The sequence below is a fragment of the Gallus gallus genome, chromosome 2, assembly GCF_016699485.2.
Source record: "Gallus gallus isolate bGalGal1 chromosome 2, bGalGal1.mat.broiler.GRCg7b, whole genome shotgun sequence".
Taxonomy (NCBI): domain Eukaryota; kingdom Metazoa; phylum Chordata; class Aves; order Galliformes; family Phasianidae; genus Gallus; species Gallus gallus.
Genome location: NC_052533.1, coordinates 14,822,110 through 14,842,253, shown reverse-complemented (window position 1 = coordinate 14,842,253; position 20,144 = coordinate 14,822,110). Strand labels below are relative to the sequence as shown.

At 48.1% G+C, this 20,144-nt stretch overlaps 1 protein-coding gene across 7 annotated transcripts in view; it reads left to right on the top strand.

The window, feature by feature from the left end:
* Positions 1-20,144, top strand: part of KIAA1462 (junctional protein associated with coronary artery disease) — a 57,566-nt gene that overhangs the window by 27,496 nt on the left and 9,926 nt on the right. For 2 of the 7 annotated variants that reach the window (XM_418578.8, XM_025148358.3), the window contains exons 1-2: positions 3,371-3,454; positions 14,903-15,258. In XM_418578.8, the coding sequence (XP_418578.6) occupies positions 14,963-15,258 (296 nt within the window). In that variant the 5' untranslated portion in view covers positions 3,371-3,454; positions 14,903-14,962. Of the gene's footprint in view, positions 1-3,370; positions 7,521-11,010; positions 14,197-14,902; positions 15,259-17,742; positions 17,945-20,144 lie in introns of those variants that run through there. The other 5 variants (XM_046932094.1, XM_025148360.3, XM_046932087.1 and 2 more) reach the window with 5 other exon arrangements.

The window sequence follows — 20,144 nt, the reverse complement described above, 5'->3', positions numbered from 1 at the left end:
CAGAGAGGTCATCACCCAGAATTGTGAACTATTTCCCTCTATTCCATATAAACTCACACCTATTCCATCCACTCCTTTGGGATATGTAGGAAGTGGGAAAGCAGTTAAGGAACAGAATCCCCAAATACCAGGTTAAAATACAGGTAAAGAAGAAGGAACCCCTCCTCCCCCCCCCCCCCCAAAAAAAAACAACAAAAAACCAAACACAAATTAAAACATCTCCTCTCCATGGTAACATTCAATGTTTCCCTTGATGAAGCTATAAAATATCTGAAGCCCCTGTTCCAAACTGAAAAGAAATGCCAATTCTATATACAGGTGACTATTGGCAGGAGGGGTATTGTGACATGTTTTCCTGCTTCTCGTGTAATAGCTGCTTTGTTTATGAGTATCATATATTCCAAGAAAGTTAAACACATTGTGGCTGTAACGTGCCATATAGGACAGGCAAGAGGAATAAGAAGAGTTTCAATAGCACATCTGTGGCTAGTTAGTTAGGGTAACCTTCAGGTCTGTGATGATTTCAGCGTATGTTCCTAAATACATCCCCAGCAACTGGATCTAAGACAAAGCTGTTGCAGTATTTCAGGGAATAATTATTCCTACACCATTAAAATCACACCAAAATTTGCACCGAGCAGAGCAGGACTTCCCATTCACTCAGCACACAGCAGTGGCCAGCATCAGTGCTGGGGCTGAAGAGCTGGCTGGTGGGCAGCACACGTACGTTTTTCCTCTCCCACTCCCTAGGCATTAATTCATCTGCATTTCCCCCACCTGACCTGCCTCTCTCATACTTGCGAGTTCCTGTTTTCCATGATTTCCCTCTATAACAACCACTAGCCCTGACTTGCAGGTGTTGTTTGTGACTTCTGAGGGGCTGAGCCTTGGTGCTCCCAGCAGGCACAGGTTTCTATTCTGCAGACCCTGTTTATATGCCTCTAATGCAGCCACGTTTACGTATGTCACACCAAAAGTAATGCCTCCTATTTATTTCCACGGAAACTTCAAAAGATACAAAGAGCACAGTAACACTATTTGATAGAGCAAATTCTCAGCTATAAAGCACTATTTTTTCAACGCAGACACCACCATTGCTATGCATTCCCACCAGCAATGAACAAAAGCTGCACGTTGTCTTGGTAAATATCTGCACGAGTTGACCACTGTTTCAGAGCTGCTATGACAGTGTCATTGCTCAGAAAACATTGCCCACGTAGTCCAGTTTTCATCAGCCCGAACAGATGGAAATCAAAAGGTGCCAAATTTGGACTATATGGTGGGTGTGGTAGGACAGTCCAGCCCAGATCAGCTATGTTCTCCATAGTCTTCAAACTGGTATGGGGCCTGACCTTCTAGTGTTGCAAGAGAAAGGTTGCCTTCTTCTCCGGCCTGACTGCAAGTTCAAGCCTTCAACTTAGTCAGCATTGCAATGCAGTGGTCAGAATTGATGGCCTGTCTGCACTTCAAGAAATCCAGAGGGATCACCCCTTTCCTATCCCCAAAAGCAGCGTACATCACTTTACCTGCTGAGGGCTGTGTCTTCAACTTTTTCTTTGATGGGGAATTCACCTGTGCCCACTGTATGGACTGCCATTTTGACTGTGAATTGTAGTGGTGACACCACATTTTGCCACTGGTAATGATGCAGTCCTGAAAACTGTCACCTTCAGCCTTGTATTGGTTCAATAGGCCCTGAAAAACTTACATACAATGTTCTTTCTATTCCTGTGTAAGCATTGGTGGAACCCACCCGGCACAAACTTTGTGATATTCCAATGCTGCCACCATAATTTCCAACGCACTGGAGCAGATATTCAGCTCTATACACAGTTCCCTGGTTGTAATCTGCCGATTCACACAGACAACTTGATCAAAACACTCTTCATTTTGTGGTGTGACAGCTGTGCATAGTCATCCATAATGTGGCTTGTCTTTCACGTCCCTGATGTCACTGCTGAAATGTACCATCCGCCGCCTTTCTGTGCTGACATCCACTCTTTGGTCTCCACAAACTTTCAGCAAGTGCCAATGAATGTCAATAGGTGCCTTTTTTTTTTCCATATGGAGAAATTCAATTCCACACCTTTACTTCCTATGCACTTCCATGTCAGATGTCATTTTATCAGACTGCCCCTCTGCTGCCATCTGTCCCACAGCAAGAAAATTTAACAGAGCATTGGTGGAAAGTTTTAGCCTGTACTGCCATACCACCAGACTGCTGGGCCTTTGGGCCCCTCATCCAGCTTCTTGCCCTTGCTTTTCTACTATGAACCAGATCACATGCAGAATAGGGCTCCAATTATGAACACATGTAAGCACTACGATGGCCTAGGGTAAAAGCCAACTACGAGACGTCGAGCAGTTGGCAGGCCCAAGCACTTGCTGAAGTAAATGATTCACAAACATACCCTTCTAAGAGGGTCATTAGGCTAAAATAGGTTTCTAAATCAGTCACCTGTTTCTTGAGGCCGAATCAACTATGGGAGCCATAGAGGCAGGGGATGTTTCAAAAGTGCCTGTGAATGTCACAGTGTAAACCCTAGCAAGGAGTCCTGGGCCCACACCAGCCTATGCCGGCAGAGGCAGTGGCTGTGGAGGACGTGCTCCAGTTCCTCTCCCTCCTCACTGTGCTCTTCCTGCAGGTTTTCCTTGTGAGGGGAAAGTTTATATTCCTCTTATCAGCTGGGCCGTGTGCTCAGGCCTCCCGTGCAGGGAGGAGGCTGGGGGTGCCCGTGGAGGATCCTAGCAGGGCTCCCAGGTCAGGCCCTAAGGTGTCCACCTTCCTGGCAGGACACACTGCCAGAGGACGGGTCTCTGACGGCTCACGGCCCAGGACAAGGCCTCTGGTGGTGGGCGCTGGTACCCGAAGCTGCCCAGGCCTGCCCAGCCCTGCTCTGTTCAGCTGGCAGCACCTCATGCCCGTCTCCCTGCCGGAGCTGGATGTCAAACCCAGCGATGCGGTGTTTACAGAGCCGGATTAAACGCGGGTCGATGGATCCCGGAACGAGCCCACAGCGGGGCCGGCGCCTGGAGCTGTCTGTGGGCACAGCAACGCTCCTCCCGACCCGGAGAAACGGGTCTTGGGAGAAGCGCGGATGTGCCCCGAATCAACCAGAGGGGGCCCAATGTGTGGCAGCTCCACGGCGTGCGCCGTGCGGGATGCGGCGGACACAGCGGGGGAACAAGAAAACAAACCAAAATAATAGCCAGAAAAATACAGGAGACGAGCGCGCACAGCTCGGCTCCACCGCCTCCCGCGGACCCGGCCCCAGCGGCCCAGCGCCAGCGGCCGGGAGAGCCCCGGGAACCGCCCGCGGCCGCCCCGCCCCGGCCCGCCCCGCTCCGCCCCGCGCGGGTCGCGGGCGCCACAGGCTGGGCGCCTCCCGGCTGCCGCGGCCGCTGAGCGCGGCGGCCCCGCCGCCCCGAGGGTCCCGCGGCGGCCGGCGGAGCGGTGAGTGGCGGCGGGCGGCTGCGGGGGCTTGGGGCGGGCGGGCGGGCTCGGGGCTGGGAAGCGCGCTGGGGAAAGCGTCCCGCCGACGCCGGGCGTCCGTCTCCCTTCGTTCTCTTCTGGACTCTCCCGCCGCCCTGCACCTGCCCCCGCTGCCCCCGTCTCCCGCCGCGGGACGGGGCGACCTGCGGAGGAGGTCCCGTGCCCCTGTCCTCAGCGGGAGCCCCGGATCCGCGGAGCACCCCGAGTGCCGGGGTCGGTGGGTGCCCGTGGCTCGGCGGGGCCGTGGGTGGCCTCGGGGTCCCCTGCGCTGTCGCTCGGCACCAGCGGGCGTCAGGCGGCGGGATGCGGCGTGGGGGTCGGAGGCATCGCCCGCTCCTGGGGTCGGTGCTCGTTGTGATGCCCGCTCGGCAGTCAGAGCTCGTGGGGGTTTGTTTCCCTTCCCGTCGCCGTTTCGTACCATTGGCTGTTGCAAAGGGGGGGGGGGGGGATGAAAGAAGCGGTTATGTCGGGAGGAGATCCGTACCGTTATGTCATTTCATAATTGCCCCAGAATTACAAATTACGACCTCGCTCTGCCCCTGGATCTGTGCCAGCGGGCTCTCGCATCTATTGAAGTTTTGTTGTGTGTTTTTTTTCTTTTTCTTTTCTTTTTCTTTTTTTTTGCCAAGAAATGAGAATAATAGCTTTTTGTGGCTTGGCCCCTACATGCCGAGATCCTGCAGTCCGTGTCTGTAAGTGGAGATGTGATGTAACTGTGCCGAGCGGTCGGTCTGATCCGCAAAGCCGGGACGTCACATCTCGGCCGGTGACAATGGGAGCGGTGCGCTGCCCAGCAGCCTCCCGCTGCGCTGCTCCGCGGGATCCGCAGCCTCTCAGGTTTGTCGCTTTAAAAGTTCTGATTCTGCCCGGCAAAGCTGCTGCTGTCTGTGGGTAACGGGCACGTGGAAAATAGCGGCCTTCAAGCTGCGGGTGATCCAGATGGATGACAGAGAAGGGCTGCGCTGTTTGGAGATGCAGCCACCGCGAGATCCTCGGTTTGTGCTTCCAGTTCCTAATCACAGAGGCTGGACCTGCACTACCCTGTTATGTTCTTACAGTTGTACCACACACCAGGATAACACTTGGAGGAAATCCTGCTGTCCTGCCAGCTGTGCACGGGTGGCAGCAGGAGTCGGCAGGGACCGGGGCAGGCACTGCCTGGGGTTCAGAATTGAGCAGATCCATTCCCCACGGCAGGATGCTCACTCTCACCACTGGGCACGGCGTGCTTCCAAATGCCACAGCTCTGTCGTTTCAAAGGGTGCGCCCTTCTCCTGCATCCTCCCATTCTATGGTGGTGTTCAGGATCTCCTCTCGCTCCTGTGACATGTATTCCTCAAAGCCTGGCAAACACTGATCTGTCGGAGCCTGCCCGGCCGCGTGTGTCAAGCGGCATATTACAGTGGGATATTGTTCTTTGGAAGCATCGTTTCGCTGGCCTCCTATGACCTAAAAAGCACACAGAAATAAACAAGGGCATATTGTTCAGTGAGAAGGATGCAGAAAATTCTTCTGCCTTAGCCGTCTGGTTAGGGAAAGGTTACTTTTAAGTGTTCCTCCACATTGCCGGAGAAATGGCACGGTGCACGTGGACTCGGGCTTTGCCAAGCAGACTTTGTTTGGAAAACGATGCGTTTCTGAACTTCTCGGACACCTTGGAACTAGTTACGAGTGCAGCAAAGGCCTGCCCAAATCTTCTCTTCTAATTAATTTGGCTGGAGGCCATCCTAATTAACCTCGAGGGAGTTCAGGGGTGGAAGAGCTTGCTCTGAAACAATTGTTCTCCTGTAATTTGCTTTTCACAACGTGTTGACCCAGCCGAGAGTTTCATCCATGAAATCCTTTGGGTCTCTTGCAGAAGCCATTACACCCGTTTATTTATTTTTTAACAGATGTTGTTTTCCAGCGCCTGAGTGGAAAGGGTTATCTCACTTTCTGCAACCTTGCTATTGTGCTTTGTTCCAAGAGCCAGGGGACTGGGGCTGGCCGGGGAAGCTTACTCACCGGTTCCAGCTGCAGAGGAAGGAGCTGGTCAGCCTTCCAGCAGTCTTGATGCCATTGTTAAGGTCTCCATGTGAACTGACAGCATCTTTTCACATCTACGTAGTGATAACCAGCCATTCCTTTGGCACTGTGGTGCTGCAGGGAACAAACATTAGCAGCAGCCTCTTTATTGGCTGAGTGTATTGCAGTTGGCCATGACTTGGGCCATCCCAAATGGTGGGGGCAAGAGAAGGGTGTTTGGAATTTGAGCTAGTCTAACAAGGCTGGAGATGGAGTTCTGCTTTTTGAAAGTGCCCAAGTACAGGGTGAAGGGGGAAAATTTAACAGCCATTTCTGAACTTCTAGGATAATTCTTCGTGCTGTTTGTTGGTCCTTGGGGCTCACCCGTGCTGTGCCTTCCCCCCATTTGTGCATACCCTGCCACTGCAGGGGAGGTGAGCGTGGGCTTCTTTACTGCCTGTTTTGTTCTGCACCAATGCTTGCAAACACTGCTTTGGCATTTATTTTCTAGTAGTGCAAGGAGTCGAGGGGAAATCCTGCTGAGACTCCAAGGCAGGACACACAGATGCAGGAGGGGAAGATCAAAGACATATATAATACAGGAAGAAGCAGAGGGTCAATCCAGAGGAGAGGGCACTCGATTACACATACAAGGGTAATATAAAAGGGATAACAACACAGGAGAGAGTGGTAATGTCTGAAAATGGATAAACAAACAAATGCATTTATTTACCCCACAGACATAGCCCTGATCTCTTTGAAAGAGGAGAATGCCGTTCCTGGCTTGGAGCACTCTGCTCCCAGCCATGTCTGGAGTGGGAGAAAACGTTTGTTTGGGGATCTCCTCCATGAGCCCTGGCTGATGGGCTGACCCATCCTGCTGTGATGAGTGGGATGTGATGTGTGCGATCCTTTTGATCACAGATCCCAGGCTCTATAAGTCACGTCACTGTCACCTCAAAGAAATTTGGCTGTGTGATGGATCCCTTACTAAAAATTTATTCTTTAAATTACTTAATATTGTTATGGACACCCTTCTTTTTGTGGTTTGTACAAATGAGAGCTTTCTTTTAATAAAAACCAAACAGTAAAACAAAAGGCAAACACAAAACTCTTGCTGTCCTAGTGTGAGAGTAGCTCATTAGCACTTTGCCCATCGGTATTTGAGGTGAGATGATTAGCCCTTAGCATCGTGATTCTGAGATGTGAACAACAAATGGGACTTCATTTGCTTTGTTCAGCCAGAGCCCTGATGGATCACTCTGTACAGAAGTGTCATAACAGCAGGGAAACATTCGTCCGAGTTCTGAAAAACACCATCTTCTATAGTTCTTTTCAGGGACGGAAAGAGTTGCCTAATTATGTTTTGTTTAATAAATGTACTATTTCGTTCTCCTCTTGTGACAAACAAAAGCTGTCATTTGAGGAAATGCACCATATGCTGCCAATTGGTCTACGAACTCGTTATATCTGCGGGACAGAATGACTGCGAGTGCTCTTCAGCAATTGCTCCTTTGCTGAGAAGAACCTGGACCGATGACAGAGCAGCACATTACTGCAGTGACAGCGGTGGAAGCTGCTGGCATTTCAAGAAGCAGCCTGGTCGAACAGCGGTGTCTCTGCCTGGATGGATGGTTCCTCTCTCCGTTTATGTGCTTATTTCTCTTTGGATGCTTGTTAGCCTCAGCCAATGAATGCTCGGTCAGTGCTGGGTTGGGCTACAGCAAATTTAAAAATCAACACTGTTTCAGATACAAACTCCTGCCTATGCATCACTGTGAGAACTGAATACTCAAACACCCACATTGCTTCAGCAAAAAATAGATCTCTCTCAGTACCCTTTTTCCTTGGCAGATTTGGGAAGGCGAGCCCTGAACTCTGCCAATTGCACGGCAGAGGGGCGCTGAGCCCGGCCGGCAGCACTCCTTCCCTGCCCTCCTGCAGCCGAGGAGGCTCCTGCTGCTCTCCCTCTTGCCCCCATGGGTTTGCTGATGCATCTGTGCCAGCGAGATAAAAGACAGGAGTAAGTACCTGCTCACTGTTAGATAAACTTTCCTTAATACTCACTCCTCTCCTCCTCCCTTCTTCCTAATTTTATTGGAGACACGTTGGGTCATTCATTTGTTCATTCATGGGTTCATCTGGCACAGTTCCTCGGTGATTTCAGTCAGGACTTCTTGCCGAAGGAATGCAAAGAGGATGTGAGCTGTAATTTTCCCTGTCTGAATCTCTGCATTTAGAGGAAAAAATGCGAACCCCGCTGCCCACAAGTAATGAGGGTGAAACACAAAATTCACAGATTTCGTTTTCATTTCTATGAGATGAATGAAACACGCCGCCCTGGGAAGAGATGTGAAGCCAACATAACATTGAATTATCTGCCAGCAATTCTTTGGCACATCTTCATGTGTAGCCTGCAGGGATGATGATGCATTTAGCACCAGTGGACTGGAAGCCCTCAGTATGGTGTTGGCTGTAGTGGGAACTGTCTTGGAGCTTTGTCTGGGGCAGCATTGGCATTGGTGGCATATTGTGATGGACTGCTTGTTTAACTTTTCAGTTGTATTGAAGGAGAAAGCTGCATTGTAGCTCGGGTGAGGTGATTATTAATAAGACTGGAAATCTTTTACAGAAGGCTTTTGGTTTTCATTGAAATGTATTATTTCCAATGAGAAAGCCAAACTGCTGTACAACACCTTGTGTATGACATGTGTTGCCCTGGGGAGTTGTTTCTGACCCCACTTCTTGTGCAACTGGGCACTGTGCAGAGGACTTGGCCTCCCAAGGAGCTGGTAGTCCTCAGCTGCATGCAGCTTCTGTGAGGTACCGTGGTATTGGTCCTACAGGTGAACAAAACCAGGGAACCAGGCCCATAGGAGAGAATGGAGGTCAACAAACTACGGCTGGGGAATCAACTGGGAAATAAGTGATATTTGAATTCCAGTCAAATGTTCAGAAATTACAGATGTGGGGCATTTTAACAAAGCAGTACCTTTGGGGCTGGGGGGAGGTGGAGTAATGTCAAACTGTTTAGTTTCTGTCCAGAATCTCTTCTTTCTGTGTTAGGATCTGCTTTATTTGTGCTGTTCCTGATAGATGACCATTTAGCTCTTTCTTGAAAAGCTGTGTCGGTGGAGATTTGTAGCTTCCCCCGGTAAGCAGAGTTTACCAATCATCGTGGTTAGATAGCTGCTCCTAATGTCTAACCTAAATCTCCCCTGCTGCCTGCTAAACCAATCACTTCAGATTTCCACATCTGGAAGGAGCAGAACAAGATTATCACTGCCTTCAAGCAGCCTGATATATTTGAAATTCGTTATCGTATCTCGTTCTCTCACCTCCTCCCTCTTCCTTCAGCTAAACAAGCCCACTTCTTGTAGCCTTTTCTCATGGGATCCCACTCCACCCACCTTTTATCATTCCTGTGAACAGCTGGCAGGGAGCAGCATCTGGCTGGAATCAGGTTCAACGCTGGGCGCCAGGCTGCAGCACAAGGCGTAGAGCAGCCTGACAAGAGGTGCTCCTCTTGGTCTGTCTCCACATACACTCGTCTCCGAGTGCCAAGTCCTGTGCTGCTCCTGATGCCTTACCTCTCTGTGGCTCTTCTCCTCAGACTCCCTTGCTCTCTTACCGTTCCATTTTGGACTTTTCTGTCTTCCTTCATCAGCGTGGTGCTTTGCACCTGCCCGTATGGAATCTCAGTCATTCACTTCACATTGCTTCTCTAACTCATTATGATTTTATTCTAATTGTGATCCCTGAAAATGCTCACAGCACTCCCCACAGATTTGTAATTGTAATCTTTATTCTAATTTACAAGTCATTAATGGAAATACTGAATAGAGCAAGACTCCAGGCAGAGCCGGTATCTGTCTTTTCAGGTTGACGTGGAATTTACTAACAATTCCTGTGTACAGATCTGGAACATTTGTATACCCACCTACAGTAAATTATACCTAAATAACATTCACCTTGTTTGCATGTAAGTCTGTCACATGCATCCATCAAAAGCTTTCCCGTTCCAGTGTGCGACTTCTCCTGTTTTTTTTTCCCATAGTCACTACAATACCAACTCCACCAAAGAAGAAAATTAAATTGATTAGACCTTATTTGTTCTTGACAAGTCTACATTTTCTGTTTTCTCATGGCTTTATCGTGTGGGAGTGGATGCAGCTGCAGTGCAGGAGCTGGAAGTGGCAGTGCCCCTCCTGGGTCACACGCTCACTCCCTCTCCCATGTGCTCCATGATAATCAACACCTGCAAGAAGTATTTACAAGTAGAGATGCTGATGTGTCTGAATTGATATCAAAGGCGGGCTGTTTGGTCTGTGATTCCTCCATTCTGTCTCCTTCCCCCTTTTGTTTGAAGTTAGATAGTATGTTCACCCTTTGCCTATCCTCTGAGAATTTCTCAGGGCTGTTTGCTCGGCTCAGAGGCTGCTCTGGTGAGTTCCCTGCTCCCTCCTCACTCCTGGTATATGCTTAATTGGGCTCTGCTGTGCGGAATGCATCCAACCTACATTAATTTTCTGTAACCTCTTTAGTCTGTGTCCTGGCCTAGCTTTGCATTAACTGTCTAATATTTGATTGTAGTGAATGCTTCTATTGTAAACTCTTCAGATACACGAATTTCATCTTTACCACATGAACGTGTTGATCAGTAACCGGATGTGGAGGCGGCTGTTTGGGCAGTGTCTGTGGGTCTGAGCAGAGGGCAGTGGCATAGCTGTGCTGCTCTGCTCTGCCCCATGCACCCCATCTGACTTCAGTGTCTCCAAAAGGACGAAATGATCAAGGTGAAAGCCCTGCTGAGTGTGTGTTTTTGATAAGCTGTCTTGTACGCACACATGCAAAACCAGTGAGAAAACAGCAGGGATTACCATGGCCAAAGACTTGCATGTTCTCCTGGGATGTTGCTCAGGGTTATATTTAGACTGAGCTAACAGTCCCATCTAGTATTATAACTTCTGCTCTGGGAACCTGTTCTGTGTTGCTGTAGTTGGTCAGGCTTTTATCACTCAATCTGAGACTTTCAGGTTGTGTCTCTCCCTGGCTAAATTTATTCTAATATCATCAGCCAAACTAATTCAACCATTTCCAAGAAAAACTAGGGGGGAGGAGGAAGGGCAGAAGGAATGTTGTTTCACCCACATGAAAAAGGAGAAAGAAAAAAAAACCTTCCAGCTGTTTGATTGAGAGCTGCAGTGCCATTGCATTCAGGAACAGGATCTTTGGTTATGAGACTCGGAGATGTCTGTGTGTGTTCCCAGCAGGTGCAGCTCTGATTCCAGTCACTCCATTTTCCCAAGATTTTGTCTTCACATTCATCAGTATCTCACAGCCCGGATGCAGGGACAGTGCTGGTGCTCTCATTGCTCCTATGGATGTGTAAGCAGAGCGTGCTTGTTTAGCCCTTGCTTTCTCCAGGTGAACTGCTCCTTAGTTTCTCAAGGAACTGGGAAATAAAGGCACCAGAGTGCAAAGAGGTGAGACTTTAATGGCACAAGAAAGGTGAGGGCAGCCTGGACTTAAGGGTTGCGGCTGGGCTAGGTGGGCAGAGGAACAGAGGTGAGTAAGAGAAATTACTGCAGCCAACCTGTTAGGTCACCTCATTCGTGGAATTGTTTAGTCTGGAGAAGAGGTGGCTCAGGGAGACCTTATCACTGTTCTTATGACTACTTGAAAGGAGGTTGTAGTGATTTGGAGGTCAGTCTCTGTGCCAGGAGAGGTCCAGGTTGGATATTTGGAAAAATTTCTTCTCAGAAAGAGTGCCAAGACATTAGAACAGCTGTCCAGGGAGATGGTGGAGTCATCGTTCCTGGAAGCGTTAAAGAAACATGTGGATGTGGCACTGAGGGACATGGTTTAGTGGACATGGTGGGGATGGGTCAACAGTTGGACAACCAGACTACATGATCTCGGAGGTCTTTTCCAACCTTACTGATTCTATGTTTTTATGTCTCTGTGGGCTCCTGGCACCTGGCTTCCCACATGTGGCTCGACGTGCAGAGCACTGGGCTCTTCAGCAGTATCTTGCTCAGTTTTAATGCTGTGCTTTCAAAAACTCTGGGTGCAGACACTTCATACTGGGTGCCTGGGATGGAGAGGGTGATTTTCACTTAAATCATCTGCATAAATACTTCTGTGTGGCACTCGTCTGACATAAAACAAGGATAATGTCACCACACACTGCAGAAATGAGGGAAGATAAGCTAGTTTAATTGTGACCCATCTAGATAACACAGTTTGTAATTCAAATGCCTGTTAGTAACTTCATCTTCAGAGTAGCATCTGGATAATTGCTGTAGATAAGCCCATGAAGATAACATCACCTCTGCTGTGCATCAGACGAGGAAGGAGTCCTGCAGGCTCGGTGTAATCACTAGCTGCAGCGCCTCGTGTGTCTGTGCAGAGGGCCCTCATTTGGGCAACTCATGATGGCTGCATGATTCATTTTGCAGTGTGAATAACACTCCCTCGTTGTTTCTGTTTCTGTAAAGCTGTACAGAATTGCTTGCAAAATGTTATAGTTAAGCAAAGGTGAATGGGGAGAATCGCGCAATCCAAATTACTTCAAATGACAGAGGGAGGGGAGATGTAACAGAAGGCGTCCAGCCTGTGGCCAGCTCTGTGTCTCTGCTGCTTCCCGCTGAGATGCATGGTGCTCTGCCAGGGAACTCTGCCATCTGCTGAGTAAAGGGGCACAGCTGTATGGGGGGTCAGTAGCACATGAGCCCTTGCAGAGCACTGACAGAGCTGTTGCTGCTGCAAGCGTTGGCATTCGTTGTCACTGCCAGCACTGGTGGCACTCCCAAAAAATAAGGCTGGAGAGCAGCTGTGCAAACGTGCAGATAAAGGTGGAATGTAGCAGAAATCAGCACGTTTTCCTCACAGTCAGTGGGCTCTGGAAGCAGCGTGGCAGAGGCTCCAGCACCAGGTTTCTCAGAGGCTTTTGGGAGTGCCTGGAGTTTATCCCTGGGGCAGTAATGCCATCCCCATGCTGGGACAGGCATCCCTGCCGCTTGGTGGCCTCCCCACCCAACGCTCCCACCGTGCCCTGCTTGCTGGGGTCCCACGGTGTCTGTGTGCCAGTACCACGGTCAGCCCCCGTGCATCTGAGAGTTGCTGAGAGGTTTCCGTAGAAAAGCTTGGCTGTGTTTGCGGTTTAATGCAGAGCTGTACCGGCTGACGGGGACAAGTCGGAAACCCTGGCAAGATAGCAGGCATCCTCAGGAAGCAAACCCTATCAGAGAGCACTGATGTCATTGGCAAACAAAACAAATGAGCGCTGGAAAAACAAACTGTTTTCCAGCGTTGTTGATCTTACCTCAAATTAGAAGCCCTGTGCAGCCTTTGCTCTTTGGCCCAGTCTCACAGATTATTTAGTAGGACGTGCTGCAGCCACAGTTTTGCTACTCCTGCCAGTGCAACTCCTTTGATAGTCATTTTTTACGTTTATTTATCTAAGGGAGGCTGGGAAGAGCATCCCAACACCATGACTGCTTTGGGGAAGCCAGGTTGTGTCCCTGTGGGTGCCGGGTGCCAACTGAGTGGCTATCCCACTGTTCCTCACCGGGAGTGGGATCGGAGCTGAGCCCATGGCTGTGTGTTCTCACTGCTCCCCTCTGCCTCCCCGATGGCCATGCAGCGGCAGCGAGAGGGTTAAGCCATGCTCTGCGCCAGCTTGGCAGTAATAGCAGGAAAAGCACAGCTCTTCCTTGCACCTGTGAGCACTCCGATGGGCTTTCTGCTTTCCCTGGTCGTCACATCAGATCTTTCTCCTGTTGGAGGCTGACTGGCTCTAGCAGCCAGCTGTTCCCCTTGCTTGGCTCCTACCTGGCTCCCTGCACAATCCAGGGTGGGGGGTAGATGGAAAGTCAGTTCAAAAATAACCCACAGAGCCTTCCAGGAGGGAACGGCCCGCTCCTCCCTGCTGGAGTTTGGAGCTCTGTCCAAGCAAGGGATACTCCTAACATATCTTCACCACAGCTTTATTTTTATATTTTAAAGGGTGTGTAGTGTTCTGTGTGTGAAGAGGGAAGAGATTCATTAAGCTCCAGAGACAAACCGGTTTAAATGCTAAGCAGGCTAGCAGGCTGCAAAGCCACTTTTGCAGCCTTCCAAGTTACTGGCCACATCTTGGCTCTGCATTACAAATGTTTGTGTATTTCTGCGCTACATATGTTCACGTATTTCATTAATAACAGTGGCAGGAGTTCTCACCTTCCTCTTGCCCAAGAAGAGCAATAGAGCACTGTGTATAACATGCACTTACTTTTCATGCATGGACTAGATGATCTTAGTGGCCTTTTCCAACTGTAATGTTTCTCTGATTCTATGATTCATGATCTTTGCAGAGACATTCTCCTTCCGAGCAGCTGCCAGTGAGAGCTCTTGTCCCTCAGGTAGGGCTGCTGCTATGCAGGATACTCAGCACTCACCCTGCATGTCGGATGAAGTGCTTATGTGGGGAAAATCATCTCGAGTGTTCTGCTTTACATAACAAATCTATTTTGGTGTGTTTCACTTCTCATTTGTGCACCTTTCTCTTTTCTTGTAGTGCAGTTCAAGCAAGGAGGAATGTCCCAGAATTGATTCCTCGCTGTGCACAACCTACAGAGTAGATCATTACCTTCCAGTCGTTTTAGAACTATGGAGGAATGGGTATCCCATAATTGCTGTAACAAGATGTGAGAGAGGTACAGACAGTAGAGATTGTTGCCAGCCAACTAATTCATTTAGCTGAATCTTTACTGTAGTTGGTGAAGAGTCGAGGGCTGTCACTGGAGAGAAAAATCCTGACTGTCCTGTGTGTTGGAATCATTGAGACACAATAGACACAGGCACCTCAGGTTGTTTTCAGTCATTTTTCACAGGGAAAGTGTGCTGTAAAAATAGAGCATACTTGAGATCTTAGGCTTTGTGTTGTTCTGGGTGAGGACTGCTGAATTCCAGCAGGTCAGTGTAGGCCAAGAAGAAAATCATCTTTAAAAAAGGCAGCTTAACTGGGGTGTTGCATGGCATTACCTGGGTTTCTCATGTGGTTACGTCATGAATTTTGGTTCTCATGCAAATACTGTCCTTATTCATGTGAACATTTTTTCTTAATTGGAATATGCAGAGCTGTAGGGAGTGGCATGTCGTCTTGTAGGCCATCCCCTCCTCCCACGGTGACTTGGAACATAATTCAGAGCACATCTCTCCATGACAGGAGTGAAGTTGGGTTTTAGACAAAGGCTTGAGTCGGATGGTGGGCTTATCTCTGGCACAGGGTTTTTTGGAGATCCCATAGTAAAATCTGAAAGCTGCACTGACCAATGAAACCCTTGTCTTTAGCAGCACTACCTGTGGATCAGGGATGTCTCTCCTTGTTTAAGGCTGTCTTCTCTTTGATTTTTTTTCCAGTGATGGGTCTTGCTGGAAAGAGCTTTCTGATGGCACGGCTGTGAGTGAAACCAACACAATATGTTCAGTGTGGAGGATCTCCTGATTTCTCATGGATACAAATTGTCTAAAAATCCCCCTGCTTCCTATGAGAACAGATATGATGGATACCGGCATGAAGCTGCAGGGAACAGATCTGCTCAGAGGACGCTGAACGGCTTTGAAGCAGACCCCAGAGCTGCTTACTGCAAGAAGCCTCTGACAAAAACCAACTCGAGCAGCACTGAAAGCAGCCATGGGAGCCAAGGGAGACAAGCAGGTCCTGGTTACCACCATGACCTTCAGGGTTTGTCCACTTTTCATACTTCAGAAGGGGGGTAAGTTTCAGCACCATGCCATGGCTTTGCTTTTTCTTTCTTTTGGTTCTGGCAAATAACTGACCATGCCCCTAACCCCTGACACCATCTTCCTGTGAGCCTTTCCTGCTTCCATATCAGTGTGATTATTTCCATGCACTGCAAGTTGAGATTAGAGGTAACAGCTTCAAGTTGTGCCAAGGGAGGTTCATGTTGGATATGCGGAGAAAATTATTCTCAGAAAGGGTGGTGAGATGTTGGAATGGGCTGCCCAGGGAGTTGGTGGAGTCATGGTCCCTGAAGGTGTTCAATATAAGTAGATGTGGTACTTACACATGTGGATTAGTGGGCATAGTGGTGATGGGTTGATGGTTGGACTGGATGATCATAGCACTCTTTTCCAACCTTACAATTCTATGAGACATCCACCCAAAGAGATGGCACTTCCATTTGGCTGCTGCTTTGAGAATACTGGGGTATTCTGGAGGGAATATGATACTGGAGGGAAAATGCCATTGACTCATACTGTCTGTCTCAGAAATGCCTTGCTGATGGGCTTAGGAAAGCTCAGTCCAAGTGCTGTAAAACATAAAGGGGCAAAAGCTCTTCCTTTTATAAAGGAGCAGTTTTAAAAACCCAAACCCAGCTTCTTCTGCCACATGCATGCCCTGATTGTGGTGGTAGATTCAGCTGTGTGCAGCTCTCAGTGGGTGTTCCTCCATGCACAGAGGACTTTCTTGTTTTCCTGAGGCCATTCTTATGAAGTAAACATGGGGAGGTGCCTATGTGTTTCTTTTTAAAGCAACTCAAAGCCAGTGGAAGCTCTTGTCGTCACTCCATAAGACATGCGCTAGCACCAGCATGGCTCTCTTGCTGCAGAGTACGTGCGCACCGGGCCGGGGCGGGCTGGGCAGGAAGAGCTGTGTGTATACAGTGGCCCAGCATTGTTCTGCAGCTGTTTGAGAGCTCCCCATGAACAAAAGAAAAGGGTGAGAGCAGGACTGGAATCTAGCCCTGCTGTGACGGCAGTTTGTGAGGAAGAGCCCCTTCCTCCTGCAGAACAGGCTTGAAACTGAAAGCAGGACACAGTGCTCCAGCCTTGGGACCTTGTCCTCTTTCAAAGACCTTCAGTGACACGTGGCAAAGGCATGTGTCCCCTGGCTGCTGGGCCTGTCTGCTGGGCCTGGCTGCTCTTCCCCTTCATCTCCCATCCCCTTCATCTCCCTTCCCTTTGCGAGGCCAGTTGCCTGGAGCAGGAGTGGCTCCTGACTGCCAGCTGGAATAGTGGGCAGGGTTGGATGGGAGCACTGCAAGGCGGTGCTAAGGTGGCATGTCCCACTGCGGGGAAGGGCCCAGGTGGAAGCAGTGCTTCTGGAGGAAGCAGGAGAGGACATGGCCTTACTGGTGGTAAGGAGGATCCTTCATGGTGTGCCTGGATTGAGGTGAACTGTACAGAAGTGAAGTGAAGAAAGCCATGGCAGAGGCTTATTTGTCTGCCCTGTGTCTGAGATGTGAGAGGCATCTGCAGGGGTGAGGGGGAGCTAAGTGCAAAACAACTGGCAGATTGAGTGTCCCTTTCTAACCTCTCAGAATGCAAGGGGAGGAATCTGTCAGGCTACAGCATGGTAAATATGGTATCCTGGTTTTAAAAAGCTGCTTTTTCACATGAAATAGGGATCATGGCCCTGTAAGTGACTTTGTCACACTTCAACAAAAATAGAGATCTTTTCTTATTGTTAAGCAAACTGCAACTCCCAGCGAACCTGTTGGGAGTTCCTACGTGTCACTCACAGTTAGGAATGAGGGAGAACCTCTGTAGCAATTGCCCCTTCCTTGCCATCCCTGGACGCACAGCACAGTGCTGGCGCTGCCCAGGAGCAGTCAGTGGGTCAGATTCAATAAAGCTCGCTGCAGTGTTGGTGCTGCAGCACCTGTGCTGGAGGTGAGAACCCTCCAGCCCATCTCCCTAGGCTAGACCATGGCTTTCCTTGTTTTTAAAACTCAGGAGAAGAAGAGACACAGCCATATAGACACTGCTTTTTAGAGATGAACCACTTTGGGGTTGTTTCAGTGTTCTGCCAGTGTGATGATTTATTACATCCTGTTCTCCACGTAAGGGAGCAGGTGCTGGTAGGGCTGTCCCATTCATCCTTGCTTTGCTGAGCATTAGGAAGGCCACACAGTAAAGGTTTGAAGCGGGAGATGAGGCAAAGAAAGGAGGGAAGCTGCCCCTGTGGTAGAGGAGAGAGGATTCACAGAAGGAGAACGGCTGCTTCTTTTCCGAGTGAGGAGATGCACATTGCTTCGTTATTTGTGTGGGAGGAACTATGTTAGTAGCTAGCAAATTTAGAGCTAAGTAGATAGTGTCATTAATGAGGTCACCTGCTGCAAAAATTAGAAGACGGTACTGGTGTTTCAGAGTGGATGAGTGTATGTGAGGATAGGATCCCAAAATAGAACAGAAGTTGCCAGTGTCCATAAAAGCTCTCTGAAATTTTCCCACCTGGCTGCCAAATCCTGTAAATAAGTTCCTTACAGTACCTCCCTGCTGGGCACAAAGAACTGCCCCAGTGCCCACATCTCATGGACCCCGAGCAGCTGGGTGCCTGATGCCTGCCACTTAAACACTGGGACAGAAACTCCTATGCTGTTTCTGTACAGCCTGCAGTTTTTTGATGTCAGCCTCTGCCATGCTCCTTTGCTTCTGGTGAGTCATGCAAAGTCCACCTGTCCAGCATCGCCCTGGGGCAGCCGTGACCCACTGCTCTGAGGGCATCAGCACAGTGACATGTGGTTGGGCAGCCGGTGCAGGGTGGGCTGATGGCCTCCTCTATTGAGAAGAGCTAGCAATAGTTTGCTTTTAGAATGTTTTCTCATTAACCTAATTTTATATAGAATTAATTCCAAGCACTTTCTGACAGCATGCATGGTATCTGCTTGAAGCAGGACTTTCAGAAAAGAGTTCACAATGTTTTAATTTTACTACTTGGTCAATGGGACTCTTCTATATCCCTGGATGGCTGCACATAACCACCTCTAGCACCTAACTCAGGAGCTGGAGAGAATGCATTCTTTGCCTAGTGAAAAGGTCACAGAAAAGATCAGGTTTAAATGCTCTAAATACCTTTTAAACGTCTTTTCTGCACTTGCATGACCATGAGATAGATTGTATCACGTTTGGAAGTTTATTATCAGAGTTCAGCTATTAATCATTTAATCTTAAAAAATAATATTTTAACAGTTTTAATACATTTAAACAGTTTTAATAATTGGAGGAACACCCTTTCTGTAACTGGCAGTGTCCTCACTTAGGGCCAATTTACTTTAATGAAAATCTGAGCTTGAGCTTTGCTTGTCTTTAAAAAAGCAAACTAACCAAAACTGCTCTTTTATTGGTTTCCTAGGAAAGAGTTGAGTAATGCTTCCTTCCCCACTCCCAGTTTCCTATTAAAGCTTTTAAACAGCCAGCCCATTTCATTTCTGTACGGTTAGCTGCGGCCATTCCAAATCCCAATATTAGTGTTGACCATACCTCCTTCCCCCAGTGTTTTTATACTTGGGCTGATAAGTATTTGTTTTCTCCTTATATTCAGTGTTTTTGTTCTTTTTTTTTTAAATGGTGAATGAGCCTTTGCAACAATCGTGATTCACCACTCCTAGAAATGTAAAGATTAAGATTTTGAGATGCTTTTCTAGGAGACCCGGTAGCACTGAAGCAGGAACCATTTCAGGGAAGTCTGCTGGCCTGCACTGAGCAGGATGTCAAACCAAATAATTGTAAAGGTCTCTTCTGATCTTGGCATCTATGACTCTGTACTTTCTAGGATTTTCTGTAGACCCTTGCATGATGATTGATTAAATCACATCAGGTATTTCGGGTTGCGAGCAAATGTGACAGAGCAGAAAGAGTAATCTGTCTCTTCCCACCTCACTATTGCTAGAGCCTACTTCCCTCCTGGTGCTGTAAGCAGGGATACAAAGAGCACTGTAGCAGCACTGGGATCAGATGAAAGTATAGATGTGATGATCTCAGAAGACCGCTTTCGTTCAGTTGTTCCCACATGCTGAAAGGCATTGAAAAGTTTGTTGTTATTGGAAACAACTTTCTAATATAGAGGTGTCCTGTTGTATCTCATTGATTAATTCAGACATTTATTACTTCCTGGGGTTCTGCAATTGAATGGTATTTTGTGTGCTAGAGTCAGAACATTTTGTTCAGATGCTAAGTCTTAATCTAACCGAATTAATGTGAACAAGATATCCCAGCTTAGTTTTCAGCTCTTATAGGATAAAGTTAATATACATAAAAGAAAATTACTGTGGATCTAGACTGAATAATTTTCACTTGAATTATATGAAGTTTTCACAAACTGCTGTTCAAATAGATTGTTTATAGTGAAAAAAAAAAAGAAGGAGCCCAATGACACTGTTTATGTACCCTGGGGTTGAGGGAAGAGGGAGAAATTCTTGGGTTCTATCTACATACTTGTCCTATTTATGTCAAAATTGATTTTTCATTCTAGTTGTATGCTGGTGGCAGCTACATAGTGTAATAGCAGTTATACTGTTGGACACCGTAGGTACAAGAATAGGAGAACACAGTTGAAGTAGAAGATTAATTATTTATAAGAAAAGTTACCAGTTTTGTTCAGCAGTAATATACAAAATAGTTTAGTCTCTCCAGAACACACGGAGAAACTGTTCTGTTCATTTAAGTCCGTGTTCTGAATTTCTAATCTGCAATAAAATGTGTGATGTCTTTCATGTTTCAGTAATGGGTAGCTGGAGATGATCCCTCTTTCATTTCTAAGCAAAAGTTATACTTCTTTTGGGGTATTTTAGATTTAAATGTTGGTTACATCATAGTAAGAGCTGTGCTGATACATTGCCATTGTTGTGTCATGTAA